The sequence below is a fragment of the Oncorhynchus gorbuscha genome, linkage group LG05 (genome assembly GCF_021184085.1).
Source record: "Oncorhynchus gorbuscha isolate QuinsamMale2020 ecotype Even-year linkage group LG05, OgorEven_v1.0, whole genome shotgun sequence".
Lineage (NCBI taxonomy): Eukaryota > Metazoa > Chordata > Actinopteri > Salmoniformes > Salmonidae > Oncorhynchus > Oncorhynchus gorbuscha.
In genome coordinates, this window is record NC_060177.1 from 14,186,143 (window position 1) to 14,203,036 (window position 16,894).

At 40.9% G+C, this 16,894-nt stretch overlaps 1 protein-coding gene and 1 long non-coding RNA gene across 2 annotated transcripts; one reads left to right on the plus strand and one right to left on the minus strand.

The window, feature by feature from the left end:
* Positions 1-352: 352 nt before the first annotated feature.
* On the plus strand, positions 353-4,475 carry LOC124035553. Its single transcript, XR_006838762.1, has 3 exons — positions 353-482; positions 1,760-1,822; positions 4,246-4,475. It is a non-coding gene; the product is annotated as an uncharacterized LOC124035553 (long non-coding RNA).
* On the minus strand, positions 4,162-8,876 carry LOC124035552 (iroquois-class homeodomain protein IRX-5-like). Its single transcript, XM_046349021.1, has 3 exons — positions 8,229-8,876; positions 6,670-7,075; positions 4,162-6,154 (listed from the first exon to the last, which is right to left on the minus strand). The coding sequence occupies exons 1-3, from the start codon at positions 8,469-8,471 to the stop codon at positions 5,448-5,450; spliced, it is 1,356 nt and encodes a 451-aa protein (XP_046204977.1). The 5' UTR covers positions 8,472-8,876; the 3' UTR covers positions 4,162-5,447.
* Positions 8,877-16,894: the final 8,018 nt, after the last annotated feature.

A 16,894-nucleotide genomic window follows, 5' to 3' on the forward strand; every position in this document is an offset into this window, starting at 1 on the left:
AAATCACCCACCCCACTGCCACTTCATCTGGGTCGGTTTACGGTGCGCTCCGGCCTATAAAAAGTTCATCCAATATGAACGGTTTAGAAGTGGCAAATATATCTAAACATTCAGTTTACCTCTTCTGCTTGTTCTTTGCACTGAAGATCTTCTAAGCCAACCGAAACGACACACGTCGGATGAGCCCTGACACCGATTCGGTTTTTAGGGGGAAAATGTGGGTAATTTGTGAAAATGTTATCCCGAGCGGTCACGACTCCCATGCGCGCCAAAACAAAGCTAACGCCTCGTTCACGTCCTACACAGAAACAGCACGGCTGAATGTTGTGCGCCCATAATTAATGAAGAGGCTCGAGCTCTCGGGGATATGATGATTAAATAAGTAGAGGCGGTATTCCCAGAGAGACCCTCTGAAAGCTGAAAGACCATTCCACTTCAGCTTTGTTTGACAGCGTTTGGGAGGCGATGACGTCTGTTGACGGGTGAGCTGATCAGACATTATTTTCTGAGAGACAAAATGCCTCGATATTGCTTTTTGGTAGCCTACACTCACAATAGCTCCATTCCCAAACGATATTTAGCTTTTCTGCAAAAAGACAGACAGACAGACAGACAGACAGACAGACAGACAGACAGACAGACAGACAGACAGACAGACAGACAGACAGACAGACAGACAGACAGACAGACAGACAGACAGACAGACAGACAGACTTCTTTTCGCTCTCCCCTTTTTTTCTTACACCAACTAGTGGGAAAATGAAGTGACATATTGTTCACTTCAAGGAGTAGAAGAAGAAAACAAACGGTTGTGTTTTTGGCAACACTGTTTGGTTGTCACAGATGTAGTCCCGAATAAAGTGGGCTGTGGGCAGGTCAAATAGAAGGGTGTCTCTTTACACTTGGAGCGGAATTTGACTCTAGTCTACTCTACTGCAGTCATGGCAGATGTGTTGGATCATGTAGGCCTAGACACTTTTTTCCCATTTGGGTTAATGTTTAAGGACAATTCGGAATTTCTATATCAGCCCGGTTCTGGTTTTTGGTGACATGGTTTGTCACCTAGATAGATATCCTCACGCTGCGGCAATCAATCATGGATTGTGTAGTTGTGCAATATATTCCACCTTACAGGTAACCTGATAGAACCTTCCATTTACACTTGTAACTTTATATCACCATACATGTAAAAACAATTAATATCAAATGTCCCATAATGCAATTTGTGTATGCTAATTATGCTCCTATGAGATTTTCATGTACAGAAAATGTGTGACATTGCAATGCTTATTTTGAAGCCGATTGAAAGACTGAACTCCCAGTAGCCTTTAGGCCTAGGCTTATTTTTTCCATGAAGATCTCATTTCAAAATCATGAAAGTTAGTAGGCCTACAACTGCCCCCCCCCCTTAAAACGTTGCTTTACAGACCAATGATTTGCATATTTATCGTCAATGTGCAATATTAGCCGAACTCGATTAGGCTATCTTCTCTTAATATCACCGAAGTTTTCCTATCACCGGAGACTGGGTGCATGATGGGTGGAGATGCTTATGAATGTTGAATGTGGCATATGGGCCTAGCTTGTTTGGGTCTATTTGCATTTACAAATATGTCAAATGAAATGAAAATATTCATTTACAAACACACAGTGACCGAATTGTGATTATTCAATACACTATTTTCATTCACAGTGTAACGTTTCCCAGTAGAATATGATGGTACAGGTACTAAACATATGTATAAATGTCTTATTTTAGGGTTTATGTGGCGACCCTGCCTAGATGGCTATGCTTCAACGCTAAGGTGTGGGTGCATAGCAGGTATTTATGGATTCATGTTTAAGATCGTTTGCATTTTTGTTGCAATAATGTATATTCTCACCGAGGTTGTATGCACCAAATTAATATACGTTTTTGTTCATGTCTGTTTCTGTGGATACACCTAGCGATAGCCTACACTTGAAGTGACAATTAGATTTGGAAAAGAAAATGAAAATGTAATTTGTCCATACGTCTTGAATAGAATTATCCATAAAGGCATGTTTTGTTTGTTGCATTCATGCATTGACAAAACGTGTTTTCGATTTTGAAAATCGAAATGACCTAAGACATACATTTTTCTGAACTGTAACAAATGTGTGCAGATTTCGATCCTATTTTATTAGTCTAACAGTTCAATATTGTCCTCCTCCAGACCTACAGATTTAAACTAATGTAGACGTAAATGCATTGATGAAATGTCAATATTTCCTTTATCCCGACAAAGCAAAAATATATATCGGTTATTCTTTTCCATCTTCAATTGGGTTCGTTATGCTTTCTTCCTCCTTCACACATGGGAACTGTTTCAACCTCACTTGGCATTCTCACATTGTATCCATGCATCGCTTCCCAACAATGAGCCAGCGAACCGTTCAACTGGAAGAGAGACGGGAGGGAGAAAGAAGTTGAACAAAGTTGCGCTAGATCATTGCAGAGTTCCCCTGTTCCATGCATTCAGGACTGACAATGGTTTCGGACAGATTCAGTGGTCTCACTCTAGATAGCACGAACGCATTATAACGCTAAAAAGAATATTTTTTTATCAGTGTTCAAACTAAGATTGTGGAAAGTCATTTTTATGGATTAAATATATTCGTTTTATTATATTTTAGCCGCAGTTGTTAATAATAATAATAATAATAATAATAATAGGCCTAATAATAATCATAATCATTTATTTCAATAAATATATATAATGATGATGATAATGTGTATTTTTTTACATACTCAATATGTTGAATGAGTCTTCACAGAGGCCCTGTTTCTCTGTCCCTCTAGACGTGATTTGAACAACAAACTGCGTGGAGGAGAATTACTAAATAGCAGCACATCTCTGAAACAACAAAACAACAACTCCGTCTCAAAACGATATTTCACAAATGTGGTCAAATCGTTTGGGCTATTTCGACAGTGCAGAAGACAAACATGACAAGCATGTTTTATTACTCCGTGCCCATGGGCTATGCAATGTCCGTCTCAAGATCCAATTTAGCAGTATAAATGATCATTTTCCAAACATTTGCCTCATATTCCTCGAATCATAGAGAGCGTTGTAAAATTGAGAATCAGAATGCTCGGGTATTTGTGTCACCGCTTTAAATGTTACACATAAACGATTCTAAACGATTCAATATTTACCTAAGCTGAATATAGATGATTTACGTATCTGAAATTGTATATATTGGCCCTTTGAAAAATACATTCTTCCATTTAAAAAGCCTATTTAAAATAAAAACGATGTCTTCTTAGGGGACATTGCATCGAACACTTCAATTCCTGGAGGGATCAGCAAAGGAAAACATAATTATGCTATTTAGCCGGATGATGTGTTGCAATCACTGGGCCAGGCAGCACACATACTCTGGGAGATTAAAATAGAAGCCCCAGTCGCTCGCCCGTGTGACTCGGAATAGAGGACATTAGGGCTAAGGGAATTATATAAAGCCCAGGGGAGGCTTCAACTCGAGTGTGGAAAGTAAACTATAGAGATTAATGAAAGGCAGTAAACAAGAGCAAGCTGGCCCACTTCACTAGTTCATTATTACTGTTATTATTATTATTATTATTACTTGAGATTATTCTAAATGATTAAACGTATGCCTATTTCAATCTTTTTCTAATAGAAATAATCAAGACAAAGATTGAGTTGTTTAGAAATAGAAACAGGAATACATCTGAAATGTTGAGAGTAATTCCATGAAGCCATGAGCTAATTTACTCCCGTGTTGATCAACTGATTATAATGATACTAGAAACACTAAAGGTTCACTACTGATCATAAAACAAAACAAAATTGGCACCTGATAAAACAAATATTACTAGTAGTAATAATATAATAATATTTCGAGTATAATTAACAGATTTGTTTTCAAAACATTTCTCAATATCTGTGCCAAATCAAGATACCATTTGTCTCATCTTACAAATCAGCCTTAATCAAAATTTCAAAGATTAGGCCACATTTAAAAAAATTCATTCTCAAAAATCCACCACGGTATTGTATTTCCGGAAAGGAAATGGTTTGTCCCATGTTAGTATATTGTAATGTTCAGGTTTTCCCACTTGGTAGTATTGTTATAGTAAACATGTAATAACTGTGTCCATTTCAAGTTGCTCTCTCTCTCTCTCTCTCTCTCTCTCTCTCTCTCTCTCTCTCTCTCTCTCTCTCTCTCTCTCTCTCTCTCTCTCTCTCTGCCTCCCAGTCTTTGGTCCATTTTAACTAGGCCATTCGATCAGGGACGGCTTTCCGTGACGGATTAAGAATGAGACCCCTGAAATTAGGAGCAAGTGTGACACCTACCTGCGGAAGTGGGAAGGAAGAGTTTGAGCCTTGAGGACAGTGAGAGGCTCGGTTATTGACAAAACCGATTAAACCCTGGAAACTATGTGGCCTTTACTGTGTGCTTGACATGCTAGTCTTGCTATCCTCCTTCTCTCCAAACCTAACCATGAGTGTTTCACATCCAACGCGTCATTAAGGAGGCTCCAACATTAATCATATAACTGGCCAGTGTGCTCTGAAGCCATAAATGCATGGTTGCGTCCTTTTAACAGCTTTGCCACGCCTTGGAAATAGTAATGAGCTCTAAATTTGGCATAAAATCGAAGTCATTACTGGAGTTCGCCACCTGATTGCTTTGCTTATAACACGTTGCGGTTGGAAAGTAATTGGGTTAAACGATTGGGCCTCCAGTTATGCCGTTGTTATTATATTCACCTTCATAAGTATCCTCCTACTGCACATGTAGAAAGGAATAGGAAACATAGAGCCAGAAATTTACATATATTCAGACAACTCTTGCCAATATCTTTGGCCAAACCCCACCCAAATGTAAATATTTGGGTAGACCTAAAAGGCTGTAGGCATATCTGTTTTTCACTCGAGAATTTGTGAAATTTCGACATGTTCTCATGTCGTATAAAGCTGAAGTGCTCTTTTTGTATCGATAATGTAATTGATACACCTGTCACGGGGTAAAATAACACAATCCCATCGATAAATATCTCTTTCATTTTCCATTATGTGTTCCTCTTTCAAGCCCTTCTGACACATTTGATAATAACAGTTGCCTCCCCCTCCCGCTCCCCCGAGAATAATCGCTGCACACGTGTATTTTTTTCTCATAATTTACTTCAAAGATAGTGTATTGTCCATTTTAAATACAAAAATGCTACATTAAATATACATATTAGTCTTTAATACAAATAGACTCAGGCGGCTGCAGCGATGAAGACCATTCTTGTTACATCATTAGGATTAACCATTCAGAAACTAAGATTTGAAGATAAGCATTTACTCAGAAAATAACTGCTCTCAGCATTTTCCTTTATTATTCTTATTTTTTGTAATGCACCCACAAATAATAAATAAAGGTCCGATGGATTTTTGAAAGGGATCAAGGTATTAAATGTTTGACATACCTTTCTTTAGTTCATAAGGGGAGTCTTTACAAAGATCTACCTGCGTTTGGCCTCTGCCTTTCTGGCTTTCTCTTACCAAAGCTTCTGCTCTATTTAACACAGTCTGGTTTAATCCATTGAAATGTGCCGTGGAGCCCGTGCCTGAGCCGTGATTGCTGTGACTGTGAAGATGTCCAAAGCTGCCATAGTTCGTGTAGCCCGGGTAAAAAGGGGACGTGTAGTAGATAGGCCTGGATAGGACTGTGCTGTTTGGGAGAGGGCACTGTGGGGAGGACCGTGATGGTGACGCTGCATTGGTGGTGATCACTGTGCTGTGACCCATCCCATGGCCCTGCGGCCCGTCGCTGCTGCTCTTACACCTGTCTGAGGACGTTGCGATCTCAGCCAGGGACCAGAGTTTGGGTTTAGGGGCCGATGGGGAGGAGTGAATGACAGACGTCACGTTGCTGTTTACTGTGCCCGGCGCATGGCCCATTTCTGACGGCTTGTCTTGCGCAACGAGCTCCGTTCCTCCCCGAGGCATGGCGGATGGAGACGAGGTGGTGGGTTTAGCAGACTCGGGCAGTAACTCTGTCCGATCCCCTTGGTCTTTTAATTCCGAGTCGCTCAGAAGGGGATCCGTTTCTTTGCCATGATTCTCCTCTTTAAATCTGTCGCACACTATGTCCCCCGGGTTCAGCAATTTATGATCTGCAGTGAGAGAGAAACAAGAGTTAGGTTACTGTGAAAAAGATGTACAACATTGTGACATAAGATACAGATAGACTACCAATATGTTATAGGCCCCTAATTCATGCACTCATGCGTTCATATTTGTGCATATGCTAATTACCAAAATAATAGGCCTAGTTATCATAATAAGTTGCCTAATAAATAATAGGCCTGCAAACAACTAGGCATACAGCTACTAAAAACCGTGATATTAATGATTGTGTTTTAATCGTAATAATTATCATTAGGCGATACACAGCCCAGTCCACCAGCTGCAGCCCGCCTTATTATGCAGTGAAAGATAAATCGAATGCTAAACACTTTACGTCACCAGCAATTTTCAGCACATGATAAGTCAAATGAGGGGAGTTCAAGGTGATCATTATGTAAAGCAATTGTCCCATTATAAATAATATACCACCATTAACCAGCAATTCATTTTGTGCCCTGAGTGGAAACGACTGCGATAAAAAATTGATGATTTTTCTACAGACCTGACTCTGAGTCTGTCGAGTCTCCCTTGTCTTTCGGCTTGCTAGGCTCGTCGTCGTCATTCTTTTCCAGATCGATGTTCTCGTCTTCCTCCTCGTCCTCGCTCCGGTTTCGGGGAGTCCAGGTCATCTTGTTCTCCTTCTTTAGCCTCCTCCTGGCGTTGGCGAACCAGGTGGAAACTTGGGTGAGGGTCATTTTGGTGATGATGGCCAGCATGATTTTCTCGCCCTTGGTGGGGTAGGGGTTCTTACGGTGCTCGTTCAACCAGGCTTTGAGAGTGGCGGTGGCATCCCGGGTCGCGTTTTTTCGGTATGCCGGGTCACCATAGGGGTATGACCCCAGGGGAGCAGCGTAGGGGTGATATCCTATAGACCCAGCCATTCCCGTCGTGTGGTCATAGGGAGAACTCTGAAAACAAAGCCATCGAAAAGAAAATGCTTTTCAGATAATTGTCAACGACTCATAACAATTAAAACATTACAAAATAAGTTACAAACAATAACAAGGCACCATAATAAACACACACACACACACACACACACACACACACACACACACACACACACACACACACACACACACACACACACACACACACACACACACACACACACACACACACACACACACACACACACACACACACACACACACACACACACACACACACACACACACTCACCTCTGACGTTTAGGTTGGTTACAATAAATCAAGCAGATGCGTCACCAATGCACTTTTGACATTTTATGGACATTGGACATTGTTCTAAACTTTATTTTTCTTTGTGCGTTTTTGTATTCAAGATGCGCCTGTCTTGCTGACTGTAGCCACTACAACGTAATCTATGCATAGTGAAAGCAACCTCTTTTACAAATTAGATGAAGTATTAGCATCATGCGTAACAGGCCTACCGTGTATTCTCTTCTCATAATTTTACCAAGACAAGATTTCACTATCATTATTTCCCACTATTCTTCAGCTGGCTTACATACCTGGTTTCATTTGCTTATAACTGCGTGCTCAACTCCCATTCAGATTTAGAAGATGTTAAATATTAGGATCTGTGTTCCCAAGTTAACGAACATTTGGTCAATGCCCATAAAAACAACCGAGTAGCCCTAAATAAAGGAGTTTGTAATTTCGCACAGACTAATAAAGACCTTATCCAACAAATAACTACAGAATATATAAATGTGTTCTACCGAGGTTGGGAGCTTGCTGTGTGTTATTGTATGCAAACTGATTCAACACAACGACCTATTTCATTGCTCATTATTTACAGGAAAATTGCATTCATCCAAAGAACAATAACATGCTAATTAGCCTAATTGGTTATTTTGCATGTTCCTCTTTGCATCAAAATGGATGGGCTTATTTACAACTAACTTACCCAAATGAAAAAGAGTCATCAGCAAAATACAGACGCACGCTAAACCAGATATACATTTGCCTCATTTGCACCGTGCTAACATTCTACACATAGGCCTACAAACAATACAATATAAGATTTTCCACATGTTTTTATACTCGGCAATTTCGAGGCAATGCTCTCTCACTCACCACGTATGAAGCGAATGTCGCGGCCGCTCCCGCCTCCGCACTGTACGGGAGATGGGAGTTGTACCCGGGCGAAGCGCTGGTGAACGCGGTAGTTCCGGCATAGGGAGCAAAAGCTGAGCCAGATGAGGATCTACCAAGTTCTTCGGTCCTGGGTCCCGATATAACGCTGGTGCTGTACGCCGGGCATGAATACAGCGCCAACGAAGCGGATGGCTGGTACAAGTAGCCCTGAGGATACGCCATGGTGAAAGCCCCGAAAGTAAGCCACTTACTTGCGCACTTTTCCTCTTTATTTTCTCATGCACTGTCCGATTTCAGTCATAGGAGTCTCGTATCAACAGACCGCTGTCTGTTGCCCTCTAAATGATTGCAGTAAAAAGTAAAAATATAAACAAATACATAGACTTAGAATACTTAGATATATATTTTCTTGTCGCTGATAGTCAGCTACAACTGACCGTTGTGTTTGCTTGCTACGCTCTATTTGTCCTATCTCTCTCTCACTTGCTCATGCCGTGCAGAAGAAGTTTTTTGCCTTCCGATGGGGGCTTTGCTTGGGAAAATGTCCTGCCAAGATGCTAAGTTGTAAATTGAGGATTCTGACGCCTACTACGTTCTTCACGCTCCTCCTATCGGGGTGTAGTCATCGAAGGAAAAGGCAAGCTTATGCTGGGGTAATACCACAGCCCTGCCTATCTCTGTCTGTCTCTCTCTCCCTCTCCATGTTTTATTTTTTTTCTCCCCGCTTCCCCCCCCCTCCCTCTCTCCCTCTCTTTCTCTCACTAACAATCCCTCTCCCGCTATTTCTCTGTTTTTTTTCTCTAACAAGGACTCCAGTACACCAGCCCCTGGATTGCGATATCATGCGAGCCAGTAGATCAACTCCAACTTTCTTCTTATTCTAAATACATGAAGCCGTCACTTTCACACTTGATCAATAACAAATAGGCTGTTGTCTGTCAGGAACAGCTTTCCAGATACTGAGGGAAAAAAGCGCTCCATGTTCTGCAAGCTGCTCTTCTTTTTTCCATGGTTTATGGTTTATTGTTTCTTTGGAGCGCAAAACTTGTCTTTTTGAATAGATGCCTCGTAACAGCCTAACTGGTAACAGCCTAACTGGTAACAGCCTAACTGGTAACAGCCTAACTGGTAACAGCCTAACTGGTAACAGCCTAACTGGTAACAGCCTAATTGGTAACAGCCTAACTGACGGTCGGTGATCCTGTAAATTAAAATCCGCAACGGGAGCTAAAAAGGGGCGACGGTTTTTGATTTGGATTTATTTTGTGCATATCGACTTTCTTACGCCAGACGCATTTTGTGTTGTTAGTGTAAGACATGGCAAGAGCATGCGCAAATGATGGCGCGAATAATACACAGTAGAATATAAATATAACCTTTATCCCAAACTATTTAGGTTTGGCTGTTTGTGTAAACGTATTTTTTTTCCATAACCAGCTATTTGTAATATTAGCTGAAATCTAGGAAGCATTCCACTCAACTGTGGGATAAGCAACTCTTAACGTGTGACAGCTGTTAACTGAAGCGGCTGCTAAATAGTTTTCTCCATAGATCCAGGAATAAACCAGTCACATACACTCTCTCGCTCTCTCTCACCCCGAAAGTCATAAAAGCCCCAAGCGAGGGCAGATTAGTACCATATGAACTACAGCAAATCCGCTATGAACCACTGGATGTAATCTCCTCTGATGCCACCAGATACGTTTCTCTGCAGAAATATGGAGAGTCACGATTCATTTCATATCTTGCGCTTATCGGCCATTATGGATATCCAGATTTTTCATTTCAGCACAATGGCTTTTTACGCACCTGTGCCATATATGAGTCACTCCTCAATTATTTATTACATTATCATCAATATAATGACAGGCCAATATTAATAGGCCTAATGATAATACAACTATCTATACTAGTTAGGTTATACTATATAATAGTATTTATATTATAATAATATTGCACGATATCTTTTTAAACTTTTAATAGTTTTATATTTATAAAATATATTTTAGACTCATATTTTAACCACAATAAAGGTATAATAATGCACATCCGGATTGAATTTGTTTTTGTAATACAGACATTCACAGGCCTTATAGTCACAGTGCTGATTGTTTCTGGCTTTATAGTTCAAATCCCCGATAAACCGAAAGGGATCGCTGTAGGCGCTGCTAAAAAGTGTGTGCATAGTGTCACGTGTTCCTACGCGTTGAAACCCTCTGGAGAGCAGCAGAGAGTGATGACGCTGTACAGTGAGCCAATGCAGAGTTGGGGAAAGGCAAGAAAGATACATACATGAAGAGAGAATAATGATGGCGACAACGGTACTAGAATAGCTACTTTTACAACCACCGGCAGTGCTATGATAGCCAAACTAATTATTGTTACCCCAACAGTTTTTCTTCCTCATGTTCTCGCAGCAACATCTATGACAACACAGGTATATACGGTTCAGGATACTAATGTTGATATCGTTTATACTAAACCTACTACATCTATTTTTGAAGAAAAAGTAGAGGTCTAGAAATAATGATATCCTACTCTACTGATGATGGGCATAATACTATTAGACCTACTAATAATAATAGTACTACTATTATTGATCATATTTTGCCATTGATAAACTGAAAACAAAGTCAAAATATGTATTTAATGGTAGGCCTATGTCAATGTATTTCCCTTTGTAGCAGGGCTACGATAGATATACGCCATAAAGGTATATGCTACTGTTGTTTATACATATGTTTTTAAATATAGACTACAATGAACTATTAGACTATAATTGATTTCGTATAATATACAAATGAATCAATAATAATCTAAGTAAACACCTACTCAAGTGTAATTGTACTTTTCCCATTGAAGTTGTCATGAGTGCCCGCAAGGGTTTAAGCGACATTCATTGTATTATTGGCCAATTATATTTACTGTTCCTCAATGAGGGACGTAATGAATGGCCAATGCTCAGTCACTCATCTCTGAATAGCATACCGGTTACCAGGGATACCGAGGGGGGAGAGAGGTATTTTGAATGACGTCAACATGCATTGATACTCTATTATCGACAATAATGACTTCTAGGCACCATACGCGCATGATAAGACGTCAATTCTGAAGTAGGACGAGGAGGTGTGTGTGTGTGTGTGTGTGTGTGTGTGTGTGTGTGTGTGTGTGTGTGTGTGTGTGTGTGTGTGTGTGTGTGTGTGTGTGTGTGTGTGTGTGTGTGTGTGTGTGTGTGTGTGTGTGTGAGAGAGAGATCACAAGGAGCGGGAAAAATTACGTATAGCTCGTGCTGAGGAAAAGGTAGGAAACGGATAATTTTCCATAACAGAAATATACCCTAGCTGAAGTTGAGTGCACTCTCGCTTTTTTTAATCGGTGATAATATTATATTAGAGCATAATCAAATACACGGGATAAAATAGTTTTCAAGTATAGGCTAATGTCTGCATGTTATACATATGTCATACCACTTTGAAGCGGTGTATGAACCTATTATATATGTATTTAAAATCAACTGTATATTCTACTTACGTCATAGTTGTCAAAACATACGTTTGATAAAATATAGAAAAGACGGACAATAAATTGACATATCCTATGACAGGCTCCAGTATAAGATTTACGCACACTCTGCTGGACATCATTGACTGGAAGTGTCTTACACTTGTTCGACTTTTGTATACATGTGAAAAAGCAGTACAATTCAGACAGCTTCTATAGGACTAGTCCACACTGGTCGAGAAACCAGTAAGAGCAGAAGAGAGAGCCCAGCGGTGGAGCAAACCAAACATGCATATGAAGGATGAAGCATCACAGTGAACATGCCTGAGGGAGCAGGCGTAATCTAATTTGGATTTAGAGACTATTATTAGAAAGCATTAACTATTGTACTAGACTAATTGCCTCTCGCGTTCATAGAGATGATGGTTAAGTTTAATTAAGTTGGTTAACGTCAAGCGCTTGACAGATTCCGTCGTTGGCACAAGGTCAGGAATTCTGTGCTCTCTAGAAAGCAGTGGTTAGTTGGTACCTACAGGAGGGAAACCCGCTTCAAGTATTCATAAGAATTTAGAAGCCCTTCTAAATCTGTGTCCTAAACCGATTAGATGACACCAACTTTTCTTTGTTGTATTATCTGTAGGCTTCTGCCACTTGGAAGCCAATTGAAATTCAAAACAGTTTCGCTCCCAATGCTTTGGGGAGATCTGCTGCAAATAATGGATGCTATTTATTTTTGACCTTGCAGTTTTTTAATGAAATGATTAAACATACGTGCACTGCGTCCCTCGACTGAACAACTGCATTGAATCTGCTGATCCCATTGCTGACAATAGCAATTCATTTGTAGGTGGCACAACATTATTGTGGCTATATAGCCTACTAACTAGTTGTAAAAGTATTAGTGATTGAATCATCACTACTGCTATTTATCTGGTGTCATAAGGTGTTTTGGGGATATTTCATGTAATATTAATCTAAATGTGCATGATTTTGTTATTATCTAAGTTACCAATATGAAAATATTAAAAACCAAGATAATACACATTGTGCTGTTTGTGTGTATTTTTGTTGTTGGTTCATTTATTATGTAATGTATGCACCCATTTACTTATGCAGCCACATCCAAGTATTTCTCTTCTTTATAAATTAACTTCCATTTTGTAATGTGGTCAGAAGTCAGCAGTGTGTACGGCCATCTTTGTTGTGTGATGTCATGCTGCTATCCAGTTTTACTAGAGATGCCTACAGATGGTGGCATGGAGTTCACATCAGACTGACATTCAGGTCATACTCCTTTTACTTCAAATATGAACCTAACTATATTTTCTGACCAACATTTGAAACAAACATTTAAATTGCAAAACAGAAATTCACATATTCAAGACATTAGGTATTTGTTAATGTATGTATTGTTCATAAACAATTATATAATTACATGCAATCATTTGAAATAAGTAGTTTAATAACATACTTATCGCTATAGTATACACCAGGGCAACATTTCAACTGAGTTGGTCCCCTTGATATTTTATTTTCTAGGTCACTTCTGTCTGTGTCTGTCTGCCAATCTGAATTAAGATGAATGGGGCTAGAATGAGTCCACTCCTCTTTCTCTGGAGCCTGTCCTCCCCTCTGCTCCCCTATACCCCAGGCTGAATGGAAGGGGCTGGGGTTAGCTAAGTGTTGAAATGATGACCCTATTATCACCATGATGAGAAGCCATTCAGAAATCAGAGATCTCAGACAAAGATTGGGCCCTTCCAGCCTTTCTTCTCTCTCCATCTCTCCATCTCTCAATCTCTCTCTCTTTCTCTTTCTCTCTCTCTCTCTCTCTCTCTCTCTCTCTCTCTCTCTCTCTCTCTCTCTCTCTCTCTCTCTCTCTCTCTCTCTCTCTCTCTCTCTCTCTCTCTCTCTCTCTCTCTCTGTCTCTGTGTCTGTCTCTCTCTCTCTCTCTCTCTCTCTCTCTCTCTCTCTCTCTCTCTCTCTCTCTCTCTCTCTCTCTCTCTCTCTCTCTCTCTCTCTCTCTCTCTCTCTCTCTCTCTCTCTCTCTCTCTCTCTCTCTCTCTCTCTCTCTCTCATCCCACTGCCAACTGTGCAGATTATGATTGATTTGCTTGAGACGGATTGCAGGAAGCAGACATTGATTTTTCAATGTCTTATCAAAAAATATATTTACAGTTGTATCCAGCTTTTCTATGGGTCACCACGTCCCATCCCACCCCACTCTGTTTTCTTTCTAAAGGGATAATACACCCTATTCCATGACAAGACAAATTACCTGTAATTTTATTTTAGAAATGATTCAATAGCTCTAGAGACTAAATGAATATTGATTGGGCATAATGAAGCCTGAGTAAAGCGAAAACAAGCTCTTTGAGGCAGGCATCTCCCTCATCAGCACCTAGCTAACCTCAGCCCGACTGCATGGGCTCTGCTCTGTGGTGAACCCATGCCATCACTGTTACTATGCTATTATGTGCACTGTGGGAGAAATAATGTACATTTTATGCACATTATAGACTTATGATGATCCGCTTACCAGTTGTGTTGTTAGCCGAAAAATCTCAGATGGTCCATGCTGATGAAGTGTACTGTATTCATCCCCCATTTCTACGCCTCTCACTGGTGTAGGTAAACTGATTCAGGATCAGAGGGAATGTCTGTCTGTTGTCTTAGCAGATATAAGTAAACAACTATTATGGAGGACTTGTTATGATAATGCTATAGGTTCCATGTTGTTTCCATTTCATATGCATATATATGACAACTCCTTTGAAGCTGTGAGGTGTTCAACCTGAAACACCTTGAAAAGGCACAGCGGCACTAAATATAAATCGACTACTGGAATGATGATGTACAGTACTGCACATCAACCCAGTCTAGTGGGGAAGTGAGTTATACCCTGGATATTAGCATTTTACTAATCCAATAGAAATTGTGTGAGTGAGAGTTGTGGATTGGCGGTTGGGTAAGACGTTAGAGATGCTGCTTGGTTATGTATGTGAAGGGTAATAGAAGCTGATGAGGTTGATGATAGATCACAGCCCAGGTAGTGTAAACACATTAACCCCCCAGGGCTGCCTGGTTATGTTGTGTACCTGAGATATCTCCCATAATCCCCCTTTCTTCTCATCCCATCAGCCCCCTCTTCTTCCCTCCCCACCCTCTTCACCCCCCCCCCATCCTCACCCCTCTCTCCTCATAATTCTTCTCCCCCATCAACAGCCTATCCTTCCTCCTCACCCTACTAGTTTGGAGCACAAACTACTACCAGCCGTACCAGTAGCAGCAGCAGCTACGTACTATAATCTGTCAACATGCCCTTTAATTGGAGCTAGTGAGAAAACAACACATGCTAGTTCCCAGTTCCAGTTGTGCTGTTGATCTCTTGGTGCAGATGTCAAAGAACACACAGTTCAAGAGAGGAGGAGATGAAAATAAATGATCCCTGGAGAGATTGTAGCATAATTAAAAGTGTATTTTAATAGGCTTGTAATGCTGAAGTGAACACATTCCAGTCTTGTTGCCTTAAGTAGAGGGCAAACTCTGTGGCTGGCTGATGGTTGGAGGAGGGCAGTGGGATTCTGCTGAGGGAGCTTGTAAACAATATTACCCTGACCGTCAACAGACAGGCAGGCTACACCTGGTGTCGGTCACTGGCTGCACTTACAGTAGGGCTACAGGACTGTGTTTGAGATGGCACCCTATGCCCTATGTAGTGCACTACTTCGGTTAAAAGTAGTGGACTAATAGAGAATAGGGCTTTGGTCAAAAGTAGTGCACTATATCGGCAATAGGGTGCCATTTTGGACTCACATCAGCACTTTGTCCTCGTTCTTTCCCACACACCCCGTTCCATTATGTCTTTTGTTTCCTTAAATGAGGTCTTTTCATCCAGAACAGAACACCATCTCTCTCTCTCTTTCTTTCTGTCTCTCTCTCTCTATGTGTGTTTCTCACTCTGTTTTTTTCTCTCTCTGATTCTCTCTATTTATTTCTCTCTCTCTCTCTCTCTCTCTCTCTCTCTCTCTCTCTCTCTCTCTCTCTCTCTCTCTCTCTCTCTCTCTCTCTCTCTCTCTCTCTCTCTCTCTCTCTCTCTCTCTCTCTCTCTCTCTCTCTCTCTCTCTCTCTCTCTCTCTCACACACACACTCTCACTCTCACTCTCAATCTCTCTCTCTCCTTCTGCCTATAGCCACTCAGACACGTTCTGTCTGTCTACCTCCTACTTTAAACCCACTACAGACCCAGCGGTAGGTTACAGTGAGAAAATGGATCGAAGGGCCTTGATTTGAGGCCTGCACACTGTAATCAAATGGTTATAGGCCAGAGTAGAGCAGAGTAGGAGGAGGAGTAGTATGTTCTGCTGTACATTTCAGTGCAGCAATGTTGCTTTTTTTGTGTTTTCTAAGGGAGGCCTTTGATGCCATATCCTCTTACCTTTGTAGTCCTAGCAGCCATGTTTCATAAACACACAATGGAAACATCCTTGAACATTTGAAATGTAGATTGCTCTCTCTCCCCGCCACTCTGCATTCCGCACGTGCCCAGTCGCATTCTCCCTCTCCTTCTCTCTCCCAGCTCTGAGGTCTAGAGTTACCTCTCCCACTGCTTGTGATACACTTACTCGTCTTACAGTCTTACCCCTCTGTTCTGTGTCATGTATAATCTGCAGAAACAACAATGCCCACATGGTTTTCTTCTCTGTAATGAAGTATGTATTCCAGTGCAACACTGGTGCTGTGTTCTCTGTATCCATTACAGTGGGTTTTTGTTTCAGGACAATAACCACCAGCCAGCAGCTTTAACACACTGTGCTGTATGATTAGTGTGAGGAAGTGCCAGGTGTAAACTGACAGCAGAATGTGATGTAGGCGTTGTTGTCTGTATAATCACATCTCTCTGGATATTGTTTTATTGCACATCAGTAATAAGCTATGTTTACTAAATGGTTGTACACTGTATAAACAGAGGCAACAGTACACTTGAAATCGTTGTCCACATTGTTGTCTTTGTAATCAATTTTGCTTCTCAGTCAGGCCCTTTTTTGAGAGACCGACAGCACACAGCACCTGACACACCGCCCTGGGCCCTGGGTGATAGAGCCAGATGCAGAGCTCCTCTCCTTAATGCCTCACACCTGGTG